This window comes from Papaver somniferum, chromosome 3 (assembly GCF_003573695.1).
Source record: "Papaver somniferum cultivar HN1 chromosome 3, ASM357369v1, whole genome shotgun sequence".
In the NCBI taxonomy this organism is placed as follows: Eukaryota; Viridiplantae; Streptophyta; class Magnoliopsida; order Ranunculales; family Papaveraceae; genus Papaver; species Papaver somniferum.
Window position 1 is genome coordinate 34763921 of NC_039360.1, and position 25541 is coordinate 34789461.

The 25541-nt window shown below is 37.0% G+C and overlaps 1 protein-coding gene across 1 annotated transcript; it reads right to left on the bottom strand.

Annotated features, from left to right (window-relative positions):
* Positions 1-4184: 4184 nt before the first annotated feature.
* Positions 4185-8297, bottom strand: LOC113355825 (ribosome biogenesis protein BRX1 homolog 2-like). The gene is made up of 8 exons (XM_026598778.1): positions 8015-8297; positions 7789-7930; positions 7184-7262; positions 6944-7068; positions 6181-6282; positions 5075-5143; positions 4883-4981; positions 4185-4629 (listed from the first exon to the last, which is right to left on the bottom strand). Exons 1-8 carry the CDS (start codon positions 8194-8196, stop codon positions 4495-4497), a joined length of 933 nt encoding a protein of 310 aa, XP_026454563.1. The 5' UTR covers positions 8197-8297; the 3' UTR covers positions 4185-4494.
* Positions 8298-25541: the final 17244 nt, after the last annotated feature.

Sequence of the window (25541 nt, forward strand, 5' to 3'; positions counted from 1 at the left end):
CGTGGATAAATACTTCGTACCATTTCCTTATCAAGACGATCGGTTGGGTCCAACGTATTATGACTTTACTACGCCTTTTGACACAGAGCTGGACTCGACAAAGCTTTTGGCGGAGGCATACTTTGATTCGGTGATGGCCGTTTTTCTTGGATTTCTCCTTGGTTTCCATGCTGGCAAGTTCATCGCCATGTCTTACAATCCCGACCGCGCAGCTCGGCAAGTTGGGTTTGACCAAGGAATTCCTCGCAAGTTTCTTCCTTGGGGAAGTTCTGATATTGAGGATATCGTTGCAAGCTTCGATCGTTTTATCTTCAAGGGGCCGACACATCTGTCCGACCGAGGGGTTAAATTTTCGCTCAGGAAGCCTGTCCCTGAGCGCCCCTTGGCAGTTACTGAGGGAGCCTACGAGTACCATGATTTCATACATCGTCGGGCCTTGAATTTTCTTTTGCGCGAATCGTCTCCTCCCCGCGACTTATCTATTCAAGACCTTCAAGTGCTTCATGCGACTGGTCGGATTAAGCTTGATGATGTCGTAGATGCTGCACATCGTCTCATTCCAACCACTAAAGGTCGCCCTTTGGATCCCTTAGTGACTTCTTTGGTTCCTCCTGACGGTCATGAGCCCATAAAGCCAAAAAAAGGGTCGAAGTCATTTTCCGATTGTAAGCCCCCACGGGTAGAGGTGTCAATACCATCTGCTAATCCTATGGAAACACAGGTATTTGTTGTTCCCTTCGTTTTACATTCGTCTATCATTTATTGTCGCCCCTTTTCTTTTTGATAAAGTGAGTAGTGGGGATTGCTTTCTCAAGAAGATCCTCTTTTCAATCTCGTGGGGTGGAATCCCCCTTCTTATGTAATGGAAGAGTACTTGAACATGCCTGAAAGTGATTGGACTGAGAAGAGCCTTGCAAAGAAGGCTAGGAGAGAGGCAGCTAAGTTGTCTGTTCCGCGCCCTTGTTCTTCAGCTAACATCCCATCCTTGCAACCTCAGTAAGGTCGTCAGAGGAGCGCGTCGCAACCTCCTAAGAGCGTGAGTAACAGTCCAACTTCCTCGTTTGTATATCAGTTGAGGGATCTTGGGGTTAGTCTTCCAAGGGATTCTGGTTGGGTATCCACACGCCTTTACATATCGTCAGTTCATCCTCTTCGGGCTGAAACTGTCCATGTTAGGGGAGAACCTCCGGTGTCCTCTAGTGCCGTTATGCAATCAATGATCCCGTCTGGGTCCAACCATCCGGTTTTTGGTGGGTCCTTATCCCACGTGGAACCACTCGTTAATGATCTTGCGGGTAACTTCCTATTTAATACGTGTCTTCATTTTTATTATTATTCTTTCCTCTCTCTTTCCCTCTCCCCCCTTTTTTTATTATAAATCTAAGTTGTTTATTGCAATGGTGGTCATCTCTCATTTTTCAGGTTCTACTAGTGACTCTGAGTCATCTTCTAGTTCTTCCGCCTCTCGTCCTAAGCCCGCTGATATCCCGCCCGATTCATCGATCCCTGAGGTTAGTCCCCTGTCTCTTTCTTCTCTCTTCTCTGTTTTTTGTGCTTCGTTCGTTTGTTTACTAAAGTTTTATCATTGGCGCTAGGATATGGGTAAGAAGCGTAAGGAGACTGTTAAGCCTGACATGGATGGCACGCGGCGCGTAGTCCCCAGTGGCGATGGGCCTGTTAAACGTGCGTGAATGGATGGTAGTGGTTCCTCTGCTCCTTTTGGAGAAGCAGACTGATGTTCCTGTTTCTGACATACCAGCTATCCCCGTTGTGCCAGAAAACTCCGAGGACGTGCAGCTATGTTTCCCTTTGGTAGTGAGTTTTGCCGAGGCTGGAGTGGACCCTGCCACTCACACCCTCGTTCACGGCTTTTGGGTTCCAACCATTTTTGCCTCCGCTTATAGAGATATTGTGGAGCGTGGTGGTGGTCACATGGCGAAGGAGGGTCTTCTGGACGTTCGCGTTTTGTGTTATATGACTAAGAATCTCTTGGAAATCGCTGACCAACTTACGCGTGTAGGAGATGATCCTGTTGACGCGGCGACAATGCGTGGATGAGAGACTGTTGTGTGGTCCGCAATCAACGTTTATTTTCCAGTAAAGTGGTTGGAAGATTTGTTAACAGAGGTAAAGAGTCGGAACGACCCTCGTGGCTGGTTTACGAGTCAGATTTCTAAGCTAGAGGGGAGCTAGAGAAGCGTTCTGAGGAAACTGCTAGTAAGAAAGAGGTGTTGAGTCTGTTGCTTGCTGATGTTGGGGTAGCTGACGATGAAGTGATACAAGCTGAGACCGCGGAGGCAACGGTTCGCGCAGATATTGAGGAGAAGCAACAGGAGTTGGCTAAGCTTTAGCTTGCTTAAAGCGCTTCCTCTTTGTATGGTCTTTCCCTTTGTCTTCCTTTGGTTATGTTGGACCCTTGTTTTTCGGATGATGTGTTTGTTGTGTTGTCTTTTTTTTTTAATTGTGGGATATTGGTATGTTGTTTGATTAATTATCAGTTTGTTGTTGGTGTTTTTCGTTATTCTTGGTTTCATGAAGCAACGACTATTCATAATTCTCTTCTTTTTGTTTTTGGAGAGGTATAGATGGGGTTGGGGAAGCGTTGATGGAACGCGCCTACTCCCCCTTCGTTTTTTTTTTGTTAGTATGCAGTGGGATGTTGGGCGTTGATGGAATGCGCCTACTCCCCCTTTCTTTTTATCAGAAGAATGCGGTGTGATGGGGTGAGCGTTGATGGCATGCGCCTGCTCCCCTTTCTTTTTATTAGAAAGATGCGGTGGGATGGGTAGGCCTTGATGGAACGCGCCTACTCCCCCTTGTTTTTATCAGCCTATTGATCGCCTTTGTTATTCCCCTGGCCTTTTGTAGATTTGTCAGTCGATCAGGCGCCTTTGACATCCCTGCGACCTTTTGTAGGTTTTTCAGCCGACCGGGCGCCTTTGGCATTCCTATGACTTTTTGTAGATTTGTCAGTCGATCAGGCGCCTTTGACATTCCTGTGACCTTTTGTAGATTCGTCAGCCGACCGGGTGCCTTTGGCATACCCGTAGCCTTTTGTAGATTTGTCAGTCAATCATGCACCTTTGGCATTCCTGTGACCTTTTGTAGATTTGTCAGTCGATCAGGCGACTTTGGCATCCCTGTGACCTTTTGTAGATTTGTCAGCTGACCGAGCGCCTTTGCCATTCCCGTGACCTTTTTCATCACATTGCATACGAACTCCAAAAAGAGAATTTATTTTTACCGTAAAAGGCGAAGATTGTTTACAATTTGTAGTATCTTTCATACTATCTACTCTTCCTCCTTTACTTTAGTGCCTCGATCATATAGCACAAAACGTTCAATCGCTTGCCTAGATGCCTCGATCTCTCCAGAGGCGTGCTTTCGTTCGAATATTCTCCTTATGGTGAAACATTCTTCTGTTGGATGCCCCAACCACTGATGATAGTGACAGTACTTGGTCGCGTTTTTTTCCATTTTTTTGACGTATACCACTGTCGGGGGTCGCTGGATTTCCTTTCCCATAACCCACTGCTTTAGTAGTTCGATTGCGCGTTCTCTGCTGCAGGGCAGAGGAGGTGGTGGGTTGAGTCTCGCCTAGTCCATCCGTTTCTTCCCTGGATCCCGCTGATAGTTTGGAGTTGGTTTCTTTTCTCCTTTTTAGTGTTGGGTCTTACGTTGCATGATGCCTCAGATACGGTACTGACTGTGTGGCGCCAAGCAGGGTCTATGAGCATCACTTCTACACAATCGACGATTCTCTCAGCTGCTTCTTCTAGCTCAACAAAGGTCTGGAATCTGAAATTGATCAAGCTCCCCTTGAAAGCTGAGATCATTCCTCGCACACAAATTTCGACAAGGGTTCCTCATTGATGTATTCGTGACAGTCTAGTGCCAAGCGTCGGAACCGTAAGATGTACTTTCCTATTTCGACAAATTCTTTGCCACAGCGGGCAAAAGTGGTAAACCCAGGGCTTTGCCATGCCCGTAGGAATGCCTAAGAATTACATGTAATTGCTATGCCGCATAATTTAATTCATACCAAACACTAAACATTTAAATGCGGCCCTTGACTACACTACACCTCCGATTACCTAAGATTTAAGCGTGCCAAACGGATTGCTGTCTTTTGCAAAACACAAAGTGGGTTTGTCTTTGTAAAACACCGTGGGATTGCAAAATAATATTCAATGCAGTACGCCTGTCTTCAAAGTAATATTTGTTTCTCTGTCCATGTTTTTCAAGTGACATCTCCTCCGCAGAAGATAAATAAGACAACTAATCGGGAGAGCTTTTCTCGAGTTTAGATTTCCGACAACTAATCGGGAGAGCTTTTCTCGAGTTTAAATTTCCTACAAGCCATTGACATACAAAAGATTTCGTTCTTTTACCGTCTAAAACAAACATGACAGGCACAAAAATGATGAAACAGTAAATAGAAAGAGCACAAATCAAGATGGTGCTTAGTGTAGTATAGATCAGAATAGGTTCAGATCACTCTCCTTTCCACATATCTGCATACTCGTCAGGCTGTAATGGGTTATCTTGTTCATGAGCCTTTCTCTTTGTCTTGGCCTTGACCTTGTGTGCGTACTTCCCAGCTTTCTTCCTCTTGTCTGCTGCTCTACGCTGAAAGCACCATAAATTGACAGAAAACGAATATATTATTTCCTGAGAATCGGAATATTAATTTAACATCATATGATCAGCAAAATCATATTTTTTCAAAAATCCGTCAATGGAAAAGAGAGACTCAGACATTTGATCCAGATTATCAAGAAAGTCTCATGCAACAAACAAACAAACATGTAGGAATGGATTCTATCGTCAAGAGGAAAAGACCATTTGCAGTAGCTTATTACAGATGAGTAAATGTTCTAACCTCATTTGGAGATACATAAAATGGGTTATCATATAATGTTGGGCCACCAAAGCTGCCGGCAAATATCTTGATTGGATTTAAGCAGAACCTTGGACCAACCTGTCCATAATAAAGAAGAAGAAGAATAGGTAAAGAAAAGAATATTTTTATGTTTCTTGAGGTCTTTGAAGTCAAAGAATTATCGTCACAAACCTCCACTAGGGTCATCTTGTCCAGACCACCACGGTCCACTTTATCTGTTTCATTGTGGGGAACAGAAATCTGCAAGGAAGACCAATTTCATACTGAAGATAATTAGGAATAAGTTTCTGGCCAGAAAACCCGCAAAAAAATAAGAATGAGAAGGCAGAAGATACATGAGTGATCACAGGGAATAAAAAGTAAATTTGTAAACAAAAACAAAAATAAAATAACAGTGTGTATGCTAAGACTATGTTGGTGTAAACCTAAACTATGATTTCAGTAGTTGAATAAACAAATGGAGCAGTGGATGCTCCACCAATGCTGGTCCAAAAGTTAGCTAAAATATTTCTTTGAGGAATACTGGCGGGCAGTATCAGTAAATACTTATGTAAGCCACTATAAATCACCTCAAAGTAATCAGATAAAAGAAGCAGCGGCTATTGCATAATGCAAGAGCAAATTCAGTTGTATCATGTATTATAAACTACAGATGCCCTGGATAATCTTTGTATCCTACTATGTATCCCGAAGAGAAAACAACTCAATCTGAAGCCACTAATAAAACTCACGCATCTAATCAAACATTTCCATGTTGTGTGGAGATTGCAACGTTATATTGTCTGGATTGAACCCCGAAAAATCATGAAGACAAGAACAAGTATCTGATTTCGAATTTCAACATTAAACAAATAGTAATATTCGATCCAAGTGAAATAAAACTCAGCATTCATTATTTACGTCCTGACTATACAGATGCACAGTACCCTTAGGCAGACACAAATGCAGCAACAATGAGATAATACTTGGCAAGCAAGTATAACCCCAGAAAAGATGTGTGACATTATGTATTTCAAGCAAGAATGTCGACTGAAACCGGCCAATAATAATAGGTCGACTAAAAGTTATTCCAGGTTTAGCAAATCAGGGAACCTAATTTGGGGAATACTATATACAAGACAGAATTACAATACTAAGAGCTTATGACCAGATGCATGGTTGATCAAGCAACTTCACTCACATTATACGAGATATATAGTTAAGCAACAGAAGGGAAGTAGTCAATCTGGAAGGAAGATGGCAAAGTTCAGTAGTTCACAATTGGAAACAAAATATACCTGGTAGTTCCGGAACCATATGTGATCATCAAGAAGGGAGAAAACAAAAACGTGGTCATGATACGGTTTAGCTTTCCTGTGATCTTTTGGAGTCCCAAAGGTCTGTCAACACAAAAAACATGTCAGTCCGCTAAGCGTGGTTAAAGAACAATTAACGTAGGTTCTTAGTGAGATCAGATCATATCTCTCCATATGTCATTGTCACTTTCCATCACTTCTAATATAGTTACATTCCCATAGCTTAGAGCCTTTATTGACCATTTCTTCCACAAGGACCACATCCACTGATAGTAAAACTATTCTTTAATCTTTATTCATTCTCTAAACTACATCACTGCAACTTGACCTTACGTATCTTAGAGATACCCAAAAGTTGTCTTCTTTATCACTGACAAAGTCCAAATTTGGGATTTCAGATAAACTTGGGGTCTACCTTCCACCTACTAACGAAATTAAATAAGCTCATAACCCTTTGTTGGAGAAAATCAAGATGTATATGTTTCTATATAAAATGTGTTTTTCCCAACTGTGTTCCAGCTCCGGAAATTTCTTCAACTGTACCAAAAGGTTATGCACCAGATTACATTTTCTTGTATGACTTTAGTTTAATGCATACAGCGTTAGATACTAATAAAGATTAGCGACTAGTGATTAGACTAGATATGTTATATCTGAGCTTAAGATATCCAGACAGGTGAGGTGAGTGCACAACCACAGTTCCGCAGCTTTCTACCTAAGACAAGCAAAAGAAATATGAAAGTACCTGTATTAATAATTCCTTCAACATCCTCCAGTGAGCATCTTTCCCAAAATTGGAGGAGAATGTTAAAAGTGGTCGTGAACCTTTCAGGTGATTTCCTGTGAGCTTCAGTTCTTCCATAGTGTGCACTAAAATAAAATAAAAAAGAGAGAGAGAGAGATAATCAATTTCACCAGCCATATCTTAAAAAAAAAAATAGTACTTCTGACGATTCTCATATACACAAATGAAAGGAAGTATTACCAGCATCAACTAAAAACTTCACAGAAGGTCCATTAGGACTCTTGGCCGCCCAAAGGTACAGATCCTTTCCTTTTCTGCACTGAAATTGTTCAAAAGAGAAAGGAAAAGCGAGAGAAAATTGAAAAATATCAGCAACAGACAAACTAAAGTAGCATAAGAGAAATAGTTGGATTCTTTTAGCAGAAAAATGCAAGCTATATCTTACATCCTTACATCAAGGATTCAAGGGTAATAAATTAACCAGCAACCACCCCTTTACCCTCGAGAGAAGGAGGGTTTTTTTACCCGATTCTAAAAGATGGTTCATTTCAAAAGAGGGTTTATCTAAAAGGAGGGTCATATCCATAATACCATATATTTTCCACAATGGTACAAGTTATGTAATCAACAATAAGAATAAGCAACAAAAAACAAGAGTATTCCAAATATATGGAACAACTCAGCATTTCGCCCCCTCTTACATGAAATAAGCAAAATCACATTTCCTTGATTTCCTAAAAATCAGTCCCCAACTACCACAAGTAAATTATTTATGAGTAATAGTAACAAACCCTAACTAGGCATCGATTATTGGAGACAGTGATGCGGGAATTCTCAAAAATTACCTCAAAAAACAAACAAGAAGAGCAGTTCTTAAGCTCAACAAGCTCATTTAGTGTTGAACCTTTGCTTTCTTTAGCTTCAATTTTGCTATCTTTCTTACAATGAGGCAGCAACGAAACCATATTCAACATCAAATGACGGAACCTATAAAAAAATAACTTGTAAATAACAATATCATAGCTTCAAATAAATGTATTATTATTCACAGAATTGAAATAATCAAATTACCTGTAACTTATACGACGAGAACAAGTAACAAGAAGTTTCTCCTTGTTTCTAAAAAATGGAGAATCGTCAACCTCAGCATCTTTATCCTTCCATCCTAAGAGTGTCCTTTTAGGTCTTTCTGGTGCAGTTTCTTCCTTCTTTACTGAAACCTCTTTCTCGGGCTGCTTTCTCTTCTTCCCCATAACTTCTGATGCAGATAGGTATACACTAGACGCAAAAACTGAGCAAAACGGAAAAATAAAACCCAAGGGTTTAAGTAGAGCAGTGAAGAATAATAACCTAATTGCTTGTATTTGGAGTTTAGATTGTAGGAATTATCATTAGGTACTAATATTATGGGTCATTTTAACGGTAGGTCCTCCCATAAAGGGCTTATTATCTATAGGTCCTTCTTTTGTTAAGTTTATTATGTAAGCATGATGACAATAACGAGGGATTTTCACTATCTTTTCCTAACTACTTGGGCTTATAGGTAATAAACCTTTTTGAGGTTTAAACTTTAATATAATATTTTTATTGTAGGGAAAGTTGATTTGTTTAGGGGAAAAGCTAAAAACATTTGACTACAATATATCTCGTTTGACTTTGGATCGTTAAGGGGAGGAGTAAAATAAAATAAGTAAGTACAGACTCCCAAAAATATGCTTTTCACAAAAATAAGAAACCTAGGGCTGTCAACGGAACCTAACGAAACGGAAACTGGCTCGGCCCTTTCTATTACGCTTGGTGTTATTGGATATCCGATATCCGTTAACTTTCGACGGAAACTCAAAAATCTCAGTCGATTCCGTTACGATAAGGTTAATGGATATCAGATTTTTTTTTCCATTAATTTCTGTTAAGATACCCCACTGTTAAATTGCTTGAGAACTTTAGTTCAAAGACCCTATTGTTAACGGATATCAGATTTTTTTCCCGATAATTTCCATTAAGAAACTTCTCTTGTTTAATGAATCTAACAAAACCCCGTTAAGATAATAGGCATATCGGATATCGGATATTAAGCTAATGGAAACTGCCTCAACCGGTACCGTTACGATAACAGAAAAAGTTCCGACAAATTATTCCGATTCCGATATCCGATAACTGTTATGTCGAAAATTAACCTAGTAGAATTCGGATATTCGGAAATGGCTATCGGATATCGGACATCCATTGACAACCCCAAAAGAAACCACATTACAAGTGTAAAAATGGCGAATTCAAGTGTGAGGATATCGTTTGTTGGCATGGTGAAAGTATGAACGCCATGTATATTAGGTCATAGCAGGCATGGTGAATAAATGAACGCCATGCAAATTATGTCATAGCCGACATGGTATTTGATACTTTCTCCTTGCCGACACTGAGTTTTTCAAGTGCAAAAACGGCAAATTCAAAGAAGAAAAAAATCTAATTTCAATACATTAATACTTATTTGGGAATTTAGAGGACTTGTATGTTGATCTTGTTTACTTTTCTAGGTTGGTTATTCACTAAACCTTCATGCTCATTAATATATTGATTTAAAGGTGTTGCATCACGTTGTAATTGTGAATCGTTATCATTAGATTCAACATAAACCCCTTGTTCCTAACGATTTGAGGATAACATCTCTTGGTTCACTAACATCACTCGTTTTCACCCTATTATTTTCCCTCAAAACTTCTCCTTCTACTTTCTAATGAAATAACTTAAAATTATATTAATTATTAACAAACTAATAGTAAACTTAACTAATTATAATTAGTCATGTGTAAATTAGGAATTACATAAATTATACGGATAAGGTGTTCTGAAAATTACTTCATAATATCTCCATCTTGTTTTATTATCATATCCCCCGACAAATATGGATATCCCCCAAATATGGTTTTTTTTTATGAGCTTCCTTTTATTTTCAATTTTTATTTTAATTACTACTTGTTTTATAGATACTGGATTCCAGATCCATGAGATGTTGTGTACTCCAGAAGCAGGCCAACATGTAATTTGTGGTTTCTAGTAGTAATCCAAAATTATTATGGGTTCCAGCAGTAACCATACTATAGCTAGACTCCAGAAGTGGTCTTTGGAAATTATTGGATTACCGGAATAAGCCATAAATTTTCGGGTTCCTAAAGCAACTCATGGTTACCAAATGTTTATGTTAATAGATTTATTGTTCTCTCGTCTATTTGTGCCAAAGGGTATGGATTTATGAATAAATCTACCTAATACTAATTAAATAGACGATAGAGATATTTGTTTCAAAGACAGTGAAATAACAAATTAACACAAATTTTTGAACCATTTATAACTTTGTAGAGGTTTTGTGAAATGTGAAACAACATTAAGGATTCGAATAATATAATAGGCGGCTTCAGAAGAGCGTGTATCATTCAATCTGGTGGTGTAATATTTGTAATTCTTATATTCTATCATGTTCCTGAAGAATATGTCGAATCTTAGAAATATTTGACGGTATCACCTTAAAACAATAAATGAGTATTTCTATGGAGTACTTATTACTTCATGTTTTATACCAGTAGCACGTTGAGGAGAAGCGTAAATCCCTCTCTTCTGGAGTGTGCCATACGAGAATTGGAATAGTCGAACCTCACATTGTCATTAACCAAAAGTTTAATGACCTTGAGCTATTCATGATTAGGCATAGTTGGCTTGGGAACCCAGGTACCAAGATGATAAGTAGAAAGATATAAAATGCACACTGACATCCTTTGTAGACATTGAAGCTTCTATTGAATAAGGATATAAATTGTGTTATTTGTTCTGTGGGAAATTTGATTTTTAATCTAGCATTATAAAATGCATTCTGGTCACTTATTAAATCACCAACAATTTATGGTGGTATTTGTTGGTCTTATTCACCCTACATTATAGAAATTTTCTAATACTTTTTGGTGTTGATAGATGATGTGATTTTAGATAGTGGTAAATAGAGTTGTCGTTCACTCGGACTTTGTTGAGATTGATTCTAGGCTTAAATATAAAAATAAGAAATTATATACAAAATATGTCACGGGATGAAGAATTCACTGAGACTCGGGATTTCACTGTTTTTCATATTCAAGTGGTTCAGAAATTAATCCTAAGCAATTATAGCTCCAAATACAAGAAATATTAACTCTATTCTTTGTCAAAATAGATTTCGTAAAACATCAATTGTAACTTACAAGCATATTGTATCAAAAGCACCTAAGACTAAGCATACACTATCAAACAAGATAACAATTGATTAATAGAAATCATAAATCATTTATAATCGGTGCAAAAAGTAAATAAGGAATTAATTAAATTTACCACATGATGAAATTCAGCTTCGTCCGTCGTCCCAGCGATGGAGTCTAGCTTCTCATGATGAAAACACACTCAAAAAGATAACTCATAGCTCAAATGGTGTTTTTATTGGAAAATAGTAGAAAACAGAGATTTGCAATGGTATAAGGGTGTTGCAAAATAAAACTGTTACAAAGAACGATAAATGGAAAATGCCACTGTCACTGTAGCAAATACAACGCTTCAGTATGTGTCGTTGTCACTGTTGATGAACGACTGTTCTTTGGCGTGTTATATTATTCGTTCTCTCCTCCAATGGTAGCAGCAGAGACAAGCTCTGCAACTTCCTGTTCTACGCTCTGTTTCCTCCCCTCCCTCTTCATATCTTCACTGCTACAACAGCATCATAGTTATACTCAATAGGGCCACGAATAACTCATCATTACTCCAAAAATCTCTCCATAACTCGGTAGTAAAAGAAAATAATCTCGGGATATTTTTTTCTTTCCTGTTTTATCTTCTCACGCGTTAATTGTCAGATACGATCATTCAAACACCTGTACTTCCAAACCCTAATTCTGACTGTTTTGAAAAATATTTTCCCGCCAAAACTGGATTTCAAATGAAGAAGAAGGTTAGCCCTTATCCAACAACTGGGGGTGCGAATATCAGGCAGGTGTCCCTTATGAATTGAGGTGCCCCTTAACCATAGTGAGAGTCCGAATAGTAAGTGTCCTCCGGGGGTGCCTTTAGCAGTTTTTCGAGCCGATTCTTCCAAAAATGTTTATTTTCTAAAAATACCTACAAACAAGATTATTAGTGAGAAAATGAGTCCCAGCTAATGTATTTATGGGTGAAAATGCGTCACACTTTCGTGTTTATCAATAGACTCATCCACTGGATGCTCTCTTGTTAACCCGTAATGTTGTAATTCTTTTTGTTGCCTACTTATATTTGGGTTTTAAGACAATTTATCTTGAGGCTAAATTTTCGGGCTTCTGAAGTTTTGCCTTAAGTTGGTATTATATCGAACATATAAGATAAAAATGTCACAATTAAGTTATTTGTAAAGTATCTTTAGTTGAGTACTCGACCAACTGCATACCATCAATACTGTTTTTGGAAAGCAACCTTACATTTTGAATTTATGTGTTTGGTCAATCGCGTAACCTAACTAAATATATGTTGGGTTTTCATAAGACATTTAAAACCTTGAATATGTGATATCTTATTACATATGAGATACTATATTCGTGTTGTTAGGGGGAGGATGTAAGCCGTAACAGAAACGACGTGATGTGTCTTTTCTTTGTCGAATCCGAAGTTGCTTTTGGGATACTTTTGTAGTTTGATTAACAACCAAAAACTAATTATCCTTGAAATTAGACTTATGAAATCAAGAGTTCCATAAATGAGATGACAATGTTTCCGTCATGATCAGGTAAGCTAAAATGCCACCAGAATTTCCATGAAAATCCGTCACCAGAAGTTGGCGCGAGTAAGGTTGATAACCTTTAAGGTTACCTCACTTTAATCAGGGTGATACAAGTCACTGGAAGACCTTGGTAATAATTATGTTGATAACCTAGGAATTTTTGTCTGCCGTAATCAAGGGGAGAAAAATTACCACCAGAATATGACATGTATTATGTTGACAAACTTAAGAGCTCTCCCTTGAAGTAAGGGAGATGGCAGACACCAACAAGAGGTTGGAATAACCAATATCGAAATTAAATAGGTTATTAACTGAGTAACTTTCTCATCCTGACCATAAAGAGTCAGGCTTCCACTAGAAACTAGTGCGAAACTACCTCAGTTTGTTTTTCCCACACCAAGATATTCAACGCAATTGAGGTGTTGGAGATTTCTAGAAAATATTACTTGTCACTTTCTTGTGGATGCAGACATGATAAGATGTCTCAGCAGGTTAAATCGTACATCTCGCAGTGGCCAAGTCAGTAGTTAAAACACGCTTGAAGCATGGGAGACTGTCTTATATATGCTTCATAAAAGATACTAATCACTTTTATAACATGTAGTGTTCTTGAAGAGACTACAAATAGTGCTGGTGGAGACTATCGAAATATGATCCGCATTTATTTAAGTTTATTCCTTCTTATTGAAGATGAGGAGATGATAATTCCCCTGAAGTAGCACTGGTTCCTGTTTGTGAACTTTTATTGAATGTGCATATTGAAGATGAGGAGACGATAATTCCCCTGAAGTGGCGCTGGTACCTGTTTGTGATTTTTTATTGAATGCGCAAGATGGTGATTATATATCCCTTTGCAAAGGAACATCGACATCGTGATTGGTAGAGATTAGAGTCTCTCGAAAAAAGAGCAAAGTTTGGATCCGATTCACACCATAAAATTGTCAAGCCTGAATGTTACAGGTTGGTGTTTCAGATAAAGTGCAAAGGTAGTAATATAATCGCATTAAGTACGATATAAGGATTTTATGTTGAACCCCAGGATTTCTTATGTAAAGCTAAAAAATGTCTCTTAATATTGATGCACTTTAACGTGGAAGTCCCTAAAGGACTCCGATTGCATTTTGATATAACTAGTTATTGGTGGTTGTAATCAACCCTTGAATGATCGAGTTCCTGACTCAGACAACCACCTGAATTTGTGAATTATGTCAGGCTTGAAATTAATTCTTCTTCACCATATATGAGAATTTTGTGAACAATTCTTATGTGTGTTATGTTTTTGGTATAAGATTAAAATCCATGTGTATTATTGATCATCTTTGGCTTCTTGAAAATCCCTAAATAGTGCTAAACTCCGTGCTTAAACGAAACCATGGGATCTCGTTGAATTTAACATATTTGCTAGACATGAAGTTCAAGAACATTCTAGGATAGACTAGAATATCTAATTTTTGATACTCGTGATATTCATTATACTGTTAATTAGCACCATTATCATGTGATCCCTTAGAATGAAAAGTGATCTATCGTTCAGGTACATAAAAAAATCACTTAATGGTCCAGAAGTACCATATAATAATATAATGTGCGCATTACCTTGTTATTCTAACTTTTTGTTTTGCAGGTTACACTTTTAAAGGATAATATTGATGCAACAGTAGAAAATAGTTTACATAAATCCTTTCACTGTTATACCTGAAATTATGGAGGTAAATTAAAATTGGTGTGGAATGGAAGGAATATCTAAATGTGAGATGTACAATAACAGTGGTACACCCGGCGCAAAGATCTAGCAGTCAATCCTCCAATGTTTGTACTTGTCAACCTAGAGGAGGGTGCAAGTTGTTTGAGCAGGTAAGATAGAGTTGTGGTTTCACAATCTTACTTGTTAATGGTAGAAATATCCTTAACCAATATGAGATATTTAGCATTCACCTTATTTCCTATAAGGTCGTGAAATATATCTCTGCCAAGAGTATAAAGCAACTAGGCGGCGCCGGTTTGCTTGACTTTGATCTCGTCCGTTACCAACTCCCCATTATTTACTTTCTCCTTTGTGTTCTCAAATTCCTTTTTTAAATTAGTAAGCTTGACCTTCTTAAGCTTCTTATTTCTCACACTGTTCTCCTGAACACAACTTACATCTTTAACAGAACGACAAAACTTAATTTCAGTCTTGTAATCATCCCAACCAAGACATTCATATAACAACTTATATAGCTCCTCCCAACTCATGTCATAATAGTCATCATTTGTTAGATCACTTCTCGGTCGAACTCGCATGCGTTGCTATCTCAAGCATATTTGTCAATGTTGGTGATCAGAACTATAAGTTTTAATTTCTAGCCTATTTATAGATGTCCCGGACTAGGACATATTTTGTGTAGTTGAGCTTAGACTTCACGTCGCTTATCACTTGAAGAAGAAGAACTACTAAGTAGAGCTTCTAAAACTTTATCGATAAAAGGTATGTGGAGACTTAAACTCATCTATCAGTTGGAAAGTCTATTTCTACTCTATCTCCTATATTGAGACATAAGTCGTGTTACGGTATAGTTTTCTCTATACACATTTGAGATTTCGAGATGAGTATATCTCGCTTACATATTTCTCAAAATATGTGTTTGTAAGCTTTCGCTTCGACCAAGCTCATCTTATATGATGAGAAAAATGCCGAGTAACATCTTACATGGTTTGTGTGATACCATCATTTGGTGTAAGACTTGGAATGTTTCGATAATGATTATTTCAATATCTTGAAAATTGCTTTGATGTTAATAGTGTGTGAAAACGGCTATTGTCATTATAGAAGATTGTTTCAATGATTGAAATAAAGAGTTTAGAATCTTGTAACCATCTTTGGATATAAGCATACTGTGTTCGCACATTAGTGTATAAGTCCAAAACCGGGAGCCTAAAGTATGCATACTTGTGTGTATATAGAAAGGTTGTAGGAGACTGGGTAAGTACGCGTACCCGTACGCATACTGGCAGAAGTTCACATCCGTGAATTTCTGCTGAGTTTGAAAACCAAAACAAAACTCATCCGGTTACCTAAAGTACGTGTACACGTACGCATACTGGCGGAAAGTTCACGTCCGTGAATTTATGCTGAGTTTGAAAACTAAAACAAACTCCAATCCGGTTACTTAAGTACGCATACCCATACGCATACTTAAGTGGTTACTTTTTAAGATCGTTTGTACATGAACCTAAAACATTTATCAATAAGGAATGCAATCTCTGCAAACCGTGGCTATAATGTTCATTTATTGATTCGAGTGAATCAAATCGATTTTGCTTCAATTGTGTTCTTGTATAAATCCATGAGAATATAGCAATTGAACAACTCTTTAACTAGTTTCATTTGAGTCATTTGAACTAGTTATGGTTAAGATGAATAAGGTTGATATGAGAGTAATCATATGGCTAACCTCGGTTAACTATTTGTGAACCAACATGGTGTACACGTTTAGGTACGGTTACATAAACCTAAATGAGGGTACATTTTTATTTGTGTGTAACTATCTAAGTTCGATGTAATGTTTGAAAGATATTATCTTGGTTGAATCAGGTTTTTCATCTAACGGTGATTATTGAATGCTTTGTTACCAAGGTAGCTTAGATTGGAAACCCTGATTTGAAAACTATATAAAGGAGAACTCTAGCAACTGGGAAACCTAATCCTCATACCTCCTATGTGTTACTAGTTGCAAAACTAGAGTCGATTCTCCTTTAACCTTAGGTTTCTCTCGAGACCCTGTAGGTTAACGACTTGAAGATTTAATTGGGATTGTGAAGCCAGACCCAACTATTCTCTTTGTAGTTGCGTGATATGATCTTGCTGTTTCTATCGTGATTGAGTGCAATTGTAAAATTGGCTTGAGATTTATATCTCCGACAGGCAAGATAGAAAACTAATCACAAACACCTTCGTCTCATCGTTTGTGGTTCCACACTAACTTGTTTCGCTAGTCGATTAAGTTTATTGTGAGGTGATTGATAATACTAGGTTGTTCTTCGGGAATATAGGTCTGGTTTATCAATTGGTTCCTGTTCACCTTGATTTATCAAAAGACGGAACAAAAACTCTTGGGTATTTCTGTGAGAGACAGATTTATTCAATCATATAGACTTTTCTGTGTGGGACAGATTTGTTTATCAAGTCTTCGACTTTGGGTCGTAGAAACTCTTAGTTGTGGGTGAGATCAGCTAAGGAAATCAAGTGCGTAGTATCCTACTGGGATCAGAGACGTAAGAAGCGCAACTGTACCTTGAATCAGTGTGAGATTGATTAGGGTTCAACTACAGTCCAGTCCGAAGTTAATTGGTAGTAGGCTAGTGTCTGTAGCGGCAATATACAGTGTGGTGTTCAAACTGGACTAGGTCCCGGGGTTTTCTGCATTTGCGGTTTCCTCGTTAACAAAATTCTGGTGTCTGTGTTATTTCTTTTCCGCATTATATTTTGTTATATAATTGAAATATCACAGGTTGTGTGTTAAGATCAATCAATTAGAATATCCAACCTTTGGTTGTTGATTTACATTGATTGACACTTGAACATTGGTCTTTGGTACCGTTCAAGTAATTCCTCTTATATTCAATCGGGCAGACAGATTTCTATTTGCTGATTTCGGATTAAATTAAGAGTTAGAGATATTAAACTCTTTGATATACTTTATTCTAGATTGAGTCTAACTATCTAGTTGATTCTCTAGAAAGTGTATTGGAGTAAGTCCTCTCAGATTGCCAAACGAATTGTTGGGTGTGGTTGTTAGACCCCCGCATTTTCAGTTGGTATCAGAGTAGGAAAACACATTGAAGACCTTACAAGTCTGTGTTTGTAGCGATCTGATATGGACAAAGGTGCTATCTCTAAACACGCATCATCAGTTCAGGAAAGCTTGGCTAAAAATCCTGATACGCCTAAGAAATCGGTCACATCTTCTTCATCGTCTAAACCCACTCTTATTTGGGAAGCTCGTCTTGAAGAACAATTAGATGATCTCTCTGATGGGAGCGATTTAGAAGAGGGACAAGATGTTGAAGAAGAAGTGTCACAGTATATCCTCCTCTTTGATCGTCTTCTAAAGAAAAAGAAGTCAACATCCTGCTTGGCTGAATTTCTAACCCCTCGCTGCGTTGAAAACAGAAAATTGAGAAAACTCTTTAAGAGTTATGATAGCCTATTACAAGCTACTCTTAAATATCATAAAGAAGATAAATACTCAAAAATGTATGAATTGATGATCTTCGTCAGAATCTCCGTGTGTTGAAAGGAAGACTTGCAGAAACCGATGCAAAGTATGTCTCCCAACAAGAATGTTTCAATGTCAGAGAAAAATCATTTCTCACACGAGAAAAACAATTGGAGACTGATCTTAGTACGGCTCTTAAAAGGATAAAGGCATTAGAAGAGAATTTGAAAAAGTTCAATTCTAGCTCTACAAAATTATCTTCTATGCTTGGATCTTGCAAAGAACATCGTGATACACGTGGTATGGGCTATAAAGGCATAGAAGCTCCAAGTACATGTAAGATGAGTTTTGTTAAGGAAAAAAATCCTTCTACTAGCTATTATTGCGGAAAGAAAGGTCATGTTGAAAGAAGATGTCATCTTCGTATACAGAATGAAAAACTTCCCAATATTCTTATTTTGATGTCGAAAGAAGTCGTTAAACCTGTTCCTCAGTGTCCAGTTAAAAACTCATTCCACAATCATGAAAAAGGCTGCATAGAGGCTTTTTCTGATTATGACCACAAACATTTCTTCTACTTACAACTGTAAAAGGAACAATGTTGTGTGGATGACTGATAATTCTGAAAGACCTGTAAGAAGAAAAAGGTGTCGAAGAAAGAAAAATTCTTCAAACTTCTCTCTTTCCCTCAATAATGATCTTGCTGATATTCCTGATTACATTCACATCAATAATCGTGTCTCGAAACTCAAGACCAGTATCAACGGCCTCAAACGCAAGATCAAGAAGGCAAGGAAAGCAGCTGATCCAGGTAACCCTTGTCATTCTCCTAATAATTCTAGTATAGGGAGGAGAGTAAAAAGGAGTGTGCCAACACCACTGATGAACTTCATGTTCATAAATATACAACTTGACTATTCTTTTATGTGTATCCTCTCTATGGATCAATGAGAAGATACACATAAACCTCAATGAAGATCTTCTTCTTGACAAATGGTATGTATTGTATTGTGATGACAGTGTTCTATCTTCCTGTAGTTTGCTCCAACCAGTTTGATTTTAAATTGTTTACCTTTTACCTTCTTAAGATACACTAGTTTATATTCCTAGAATGACATTCGAGTCACCTTGTATCAATGACTCCTGTCATCTTCTTAACCTATTTTCTCCGTCCGTTAATAGACCTCGGCTTGGGTCATAATCTTGTATCTGTGCACACTGGCCCGTTACCAAACGTTTACAAGAAACCCTGGTTTCTCTTGTGGGATTTTTCCTTTAAATATGTATCAAGTCCTTAATATACATATACTAGTTCGGTAACGCCAAGAGCTTTTCTGGGATTGATTGAGCAAGTGCACGATGGAATGAAGCAAAAATGAAGACAACTTTGATGAAGTAACCTTTGAACTTGATGATCATCCATTCCCGTTATTTGCTATAAAGAAATTGATCATGAAAAAGATCTTTCAAACCAGATGTCTGTTCAATTGGTTGGAAATCTTCTTCAAGATTTTGAGGTCGTGCATGAACATCTCGAGATTGCATCAAAAAATCTAGTGTTTTTGAAGGAGGGGCTAAAGAAAAAAACTGATGAACTTGCCCTTGATCTCGTCTGAGTTTATTTGTTTAGTAAATATTTTTTTTTTGATGTTTTTAGAAGAATAACTTGGGTTTGGAATAACCATTATTTTGAGTACACATAGCTATGTCCAACGATTTTCATCTTCAATGTTTTTAGATTTGTTTATTTAAATTCTAAGTATTTGGAAGATGATTTTTTTTTGCAATTTTAATCTTTATGATTTTATATATTGCAAATTGTTATGGATATGTTGTTTACGTCCGTGAACCTGTGATTGTCCCATACTTGTTCAAAAGTTATCACTATTATGTCGGTATGAAAGTATTGATAGAATATAGAATGAACTTTTGACATTGCAAAAGTTAAAGCCTTTTATGTCATTGTTTTGATGGAAGAAAGGATAAAACTTTTGTTTACAAGAATTAAGTCTATTATATGTCATTGTGCAAATAGTGATGAAAAATAGAATGAATCCTTGTCTATTCCACAGTATTTTTCGATCTCCGATCCATATTTTTGTACATATACTGTGTTTCTCCATAAGTTTTCTTATGTTTGAGCATGACCAATTGAATTGATCATTCTCTTGTGGTCAGTTTAGTTATTGCTCCGTAAGTTCTCTTATATGACGAGCATGACCAATTGAATTGATCACTTTTGTGGTTAATTTAGTTGTGTAATTCCAATTGAATTAATCATAGGTTTTCTTGTGGTTAATTTAGTTGTGCATTTCGATTGGATTAGTCATGAATTCTTTTATGGATAATTCAATTGAATACTTTGGATTCAAATTCATGTTTTAATGTGATTTGGTTATATCCAAAGAAATCCTTCTTTTCTCGTAAAAGTAAGGTCGCCTTTGTTATTCTTTCGGGAATGACATTTTATGGGGGAGAGTTCTTTTTGAACTTGTGCTTAATTGCCAAATCTTTGTGAGGAGTGCGGCTGTGGAATATTATAGGGGTTACCTTGTATCTTTATAAATTCCTTGGGAATGCATTTAGCTTCGGATTTATGATGGCATATAAATAAGTTGATATGGTATTCTCTTTTGGTCATAAAGTATCTCTATGAAAATTTCATGAGGATCCCACTAGTTTCCGTACCTTTGCCAATTTATATTGACAAAAAGGGGGAGAATTAATGTGTAGTGTGATACTACAAATACATATGGTTTACGGATCATTGTGTAAGGGAGGGTGGTTTTCATGTCGAGATGAAATATTGACTAAGGGGGAGTGATACATATCACCACAGTATTGTTGTCAAAGTTGTGATACAATTGAACTTTGATGTTGTGTAATAATACTATGACACTGTATAACAATGATTAAAAGCATTTGTTTTCTCATTGTTATCGCTATGGATCTTCAACAATTATAATACTGAACTTACAACCTTCAGGATCGTGGAGTACTTGGAAGTGACGAAGATTTCGAGTCGTGTTGAAGATGCCAAGGAGATCAAGTATTTGAATGGAAGATACAATTTTATTTATTTTGTAATCCATATGTATTGATAGTTTTATCACTAAAATTGACAAAGGGGGAGATTGTTAGAGAACTGTTTGGTCGAACTCGCATGCGTTGCTACCTCAAGCATGTTTGTCAATGTTAGTGATCAAAATTATAAGTCTTGATTTCTATCCTATTTATAGATGTCTTGAACTAGGACATAGTTTATGTAGTTGAGCTTAGACTTCACGGCGCTTATCACTTGAAGACGAAGAACTACTAAGGAGAGCTTGTGGAAATTCATCGACAAAAGGTATGTGGAGACTTAAACTCATCTATCACTTGGATAGTCTATTTCTACTGTATCTCCTATATTGAGACTTAAGTGATGTTACGATATAGTTTTCTCTATACACATTTGAGATTTCGAGCTGAGTATATCTACCTTACATATTTCTCGAAATATGTGTTGGTAAGCTTTAGCTTCGACCAAGTTCATATTATATCATGAGAAAATTACCGAGTAACATCTTACATGGTTTGTGTGATACCATCATTTGGTGTAAGACTTGGAATGTTTCGATAATGATTATTTTAATATCTTGAAAATTGCTTTGATGCTAATAGTATGTGAAAACGTCTATTGTCATTATAGAAGATTGTTTCAATGATTGAAATAAAGAGTTTAGAATCTTTTAACCATCTTTCGATATAAGCATACTGTGTTCGCACATTAGTGTATAAGTCCAAAACCGGGAGCCTAAAGTATGCATACTTGTGCGTATACAAAAAGGTTGTAGGAGACTGGGTAAGTATGTGTACCCGTACGCATACTGGCGGAAGTTCACGTCTGTGAATTTATGCTGAGTTTGAAAACCAAAACCAAACTCATCCGGTAACCTAAAGTATGCGTACCCGTACACATACTGGCGGAAAGTTCACGTCCGTTAATTTCTACTGAGTTTGAAAACTAAAACAAACTCAAATCCGGTTACTTGAGTACGCATACCCGTACGCATACTTAAGTGGTTACTTTCTAAAATCAATTGTACATAAACCTAAAACATTTATCAATAAGGAATGCAATCTTTGCAAACCATGTCTATAATGTTCGTGTATTGATTCAAGTGAATCAAACCTATTTTGCTTCAATTGTGTTCTTATATAAATCCATGAGAATATAGCAATTGAAAAACTCTTTAACTAGTTTCATTTGAGTCATTTGAACTAGTTATGGTTAAGATGAATAAGGTTGATATGAGAGTAATCAAATAGCTAACCTCGGTTAACTATTTGTGAATCAACATTGTGTACACGTTTAGGTACGGTTACATAAACCTAAATGAGGGTACATTTCATTTGTGTGTAACAATCTAAGTTCGATCTAACGGTTGAAATATATTAGCTTGGTTAAATCAGGTTTTTTATCTAACGGTGATTATTGAATGCTTTGTTACCAAGGTAACTTGATTGCAAACCCTGATTTGAAAACTATATAAAGGAGAACTCTAGCAACTTGGAAACATAATACCCACATCTTCTGTGTGTTACTAGTTGCACAACTAGAGTCGATTCTCCATTAACGACTTGAAGACTTCATTGGGATTGTGAAGCCAAACCCAACTATTCTCTTTGTAGTTGCGTGATCTGATCTTGCTGTTTCTATCGAGATTGGGTTTAATTGTAAAATTGTCTTGAGATTTATATCCTAGATTGGAAAGATAGAAAAGTAATCACAAACACCTTCGTATCATCGTTTGTGATTCCACAATAACTTGTTTCGCTAGTCGATTAAGTTTATTATGAGGTGATTGATAATACTAGGCTGTTCTTCGGAAATATAAGTCTGGTTTATCAATTGGTTCCTGTTCACCTTGATTTATCAAAAGACGGAACAAAAACTCTTGCGTATTTCTGCAGGAGACAGATTTATTCAATCCTATAGACTTTTCTGTGTGAGACAGATTTGTTTATCAAGTCTTCGACTTTGGGTCGTAGCAACTCTTAGTTGTGGGTGAGATCAGCTAAGGGAATCAAGTGTGTAGTATCCTGCTGGGATCAGAGCCGTAAGGAGCACAACTGTACCTTGAATCATAGTGAGATTGATTAAGGTTGAACTACAGTCCAGTCCGAAGTTAATTGGTAGTAGGTTAGTGTCTGTAGCGGCTTAATACAGTGTGGTGTTCAAACTGGATTAGGTCCCGGGATTTTTCTGCATTTGCGGTTTCCTCGTTAACAAAATTCCGGTATTTGTTTTAGTTCTTTTCCGCATTATATTTTGTTATATAATTGAAATATCACAGGTTGTGCGTTAAGATCAATCAATTAGAATATCCAACCTTTGGTTGTTGATTTACATTGATTGACACTTGAACATTGGTCTTTGGTACCGTTCAAGTAATTCCACTTATATTCAATCGGGCTCGCAGATTTATTTTTGCTGTTTGCGGATTGAATTAAGAGTTAGAGATATTAAACTCTTTGATATACTTTATTCTAGATTGAGTCTAACTGTCTAGTTGATTCTCTAGAAAGTGTATTGGAGTAAGTCCTCTCAAATTGCCAAACGAATTGTTGGGTATGGTTGTTAGACCCCTGCATTTTCAGCATCCGTAATTCTACCCATAACTTTAAACCATGTAATCTTGTTCACCTCATCATGAGTGATTGTCATCTCCCCAAAGGATAACTGAAACGTATAAGTCTCTGGACAAAATATATCGGCAATGACGGAGATAGTCACCCTGTCACATTCCTGATGTCCATTCTGAATCGCAGGCCATAAAGCATAGGATTGTACATAAGCAACCACCTCGGGAACCTCTTCAGACAATTTCCATTCCGCTGCCCCATGGTGTCCCAATACTCGGACCGCATCGTTGTGATCATGAGTCTCATATATTCTCTTTGCCCAAGATTCGGTGTAACCGATCATCAACACCCTTCCTCCATCTTCCGGAATACCATAGGAAAAACCATCATCTCTACCTGGGATTATATTATCCTTATGAGGAATGTGTAAACATATAACCCGTGGTTTAGCAAGATTCTTCTCTTTGCAGAGTTTTTGGTTGATGTTGAGGTTCTTTATTATCATCACTTTTCTCTTTATCACCACAGTCATCATCTCATCCTTATTTTTCTCTTTGTATCTATGGTAGTGGTTCACGAATTTCTAACATGAAATCTTTGTCAGTTCTTCTACCTCCTGCTCCCAATTTTTTATGACCTCCTTCTCGAGGATCGAGAGTTTTAGAATTAGAAGGCGTAAATTCCATCTTCTTCCTCTTTTTAACTACTTTATTCTAAAACAAGTATAAAAATTGATTAATACATTGAAGTAAAAATAAAAATGGGGAGTTAACTCAAGTCTAGGGCTGTAAGAGATATCGATTGAAATGTAATAGCATTTGTTAAGTGTCGTGCATTTTCTTCATGTTTGTCGTGCGCTTGGACTTTATCCACTGACAAAGATGAATAAAATGCACAACACTAAACAAAGTTATTATATGTCAATCTCTAAAAACATTACCCCAATTCTATAATTACCATCGATTTTGTTTGAAGTAAATCAATAGGACCGGCTAAGCCGAAATACCAAATATAAGCCGAACTCTATAACTATTAGTTGATTCATAAAACATAGAGTTGTTAGGCTTGTAATTCACAAATTCTTACCAGCCGAACTTCTACACTTATACGATTTATGAATTCTAAACAATATATATTCAACTTAAATTTAGTATTATTGAATAAGCCGAGTAACAAATGCACCTCCCATATGTAACTAGTTTCAGCGTAAAATTCATATGACATTTTAAGATGAACTGATCATCCACAACTTCAGGTTGAAATTATCAAAAACAGTTCGTCTCAAAACGCAACTCAATTATGAGTCGTACCCAATACTTTTTAATCGTCAAAAACCATAGTTTTTCAGGAGTTAAACCTATTCAATCGATGAAAAACAACAAATAAGAGATGTGTTTGTATAGCTTACTTTCTTATCCTCGTTTCAGAAGTTGGTGCTTCACTAGCTTGGTTAAATTTCTGGTTCTATTTGTAGTTCAATTTCAGTTTCTACACCTTCATCTTCAATTGGTTCTTATTCTTTAATTGATGGATTAGAAAAGGATTTAGAACACCTATTTACTGTGGGCTTCTTTGAACGACCCTTTATGTAGTTGAGAAAATATTCTTTGCGGAGAGGATGATGTTCGGCTAGAGGAGGAAGAAGAGGAAAGGTTTAGATATAAACAAATTTTTATTTTTTTTTAAAATTGATTTTACGTTTTTATGTTAAGGGTAAGGGTAATTTATAATTTAAACAATTTATGGGTATACAGGTAATTGAACTACCCACTGGATACCCCTTATAAGGTCACAGTAAATGAGTCTATTGTTTTGTACACCCTGAAAATTTTCAGTATGCCCTAAAACTGGGTTCTTTGTAACGATCCTACCACGTGTTTGGTCACGATTTCTTCACATGCAACAAACAAAATATAATTGCAAGAACGGTCTGACCCAAGAACCCACGTTTGGGAGCCACCATTTCTACACAGACACCTGAAAAGACAACTCTAAAACAATATACCAA

Bases quoted from the DNA above. Each gene is read 5' to 3' on its own strand.
- LOC113355825 (XM_026598778.1), bottom strand. From the start codon at position 8,196: ATGGGGAAGAAGAGAAAGCAGCCCGAGAAAGAGGTTTCAGTAAAGAAG. The intron at 7,069-7,183 runs GTAATACTTCCT...ATTTTATTTTAG, and splicing joins GAAGTTTTTAGTTGATGCTG to TGCACACTATGGAAGAACTG. The intron at 6,283-6,943 runs GTACTTTCATAT...TTGTGTTGACAG, and splicing joins TGAAGGAATTATTAATACAG to ACCTTTGGGACTCCAAAAGA.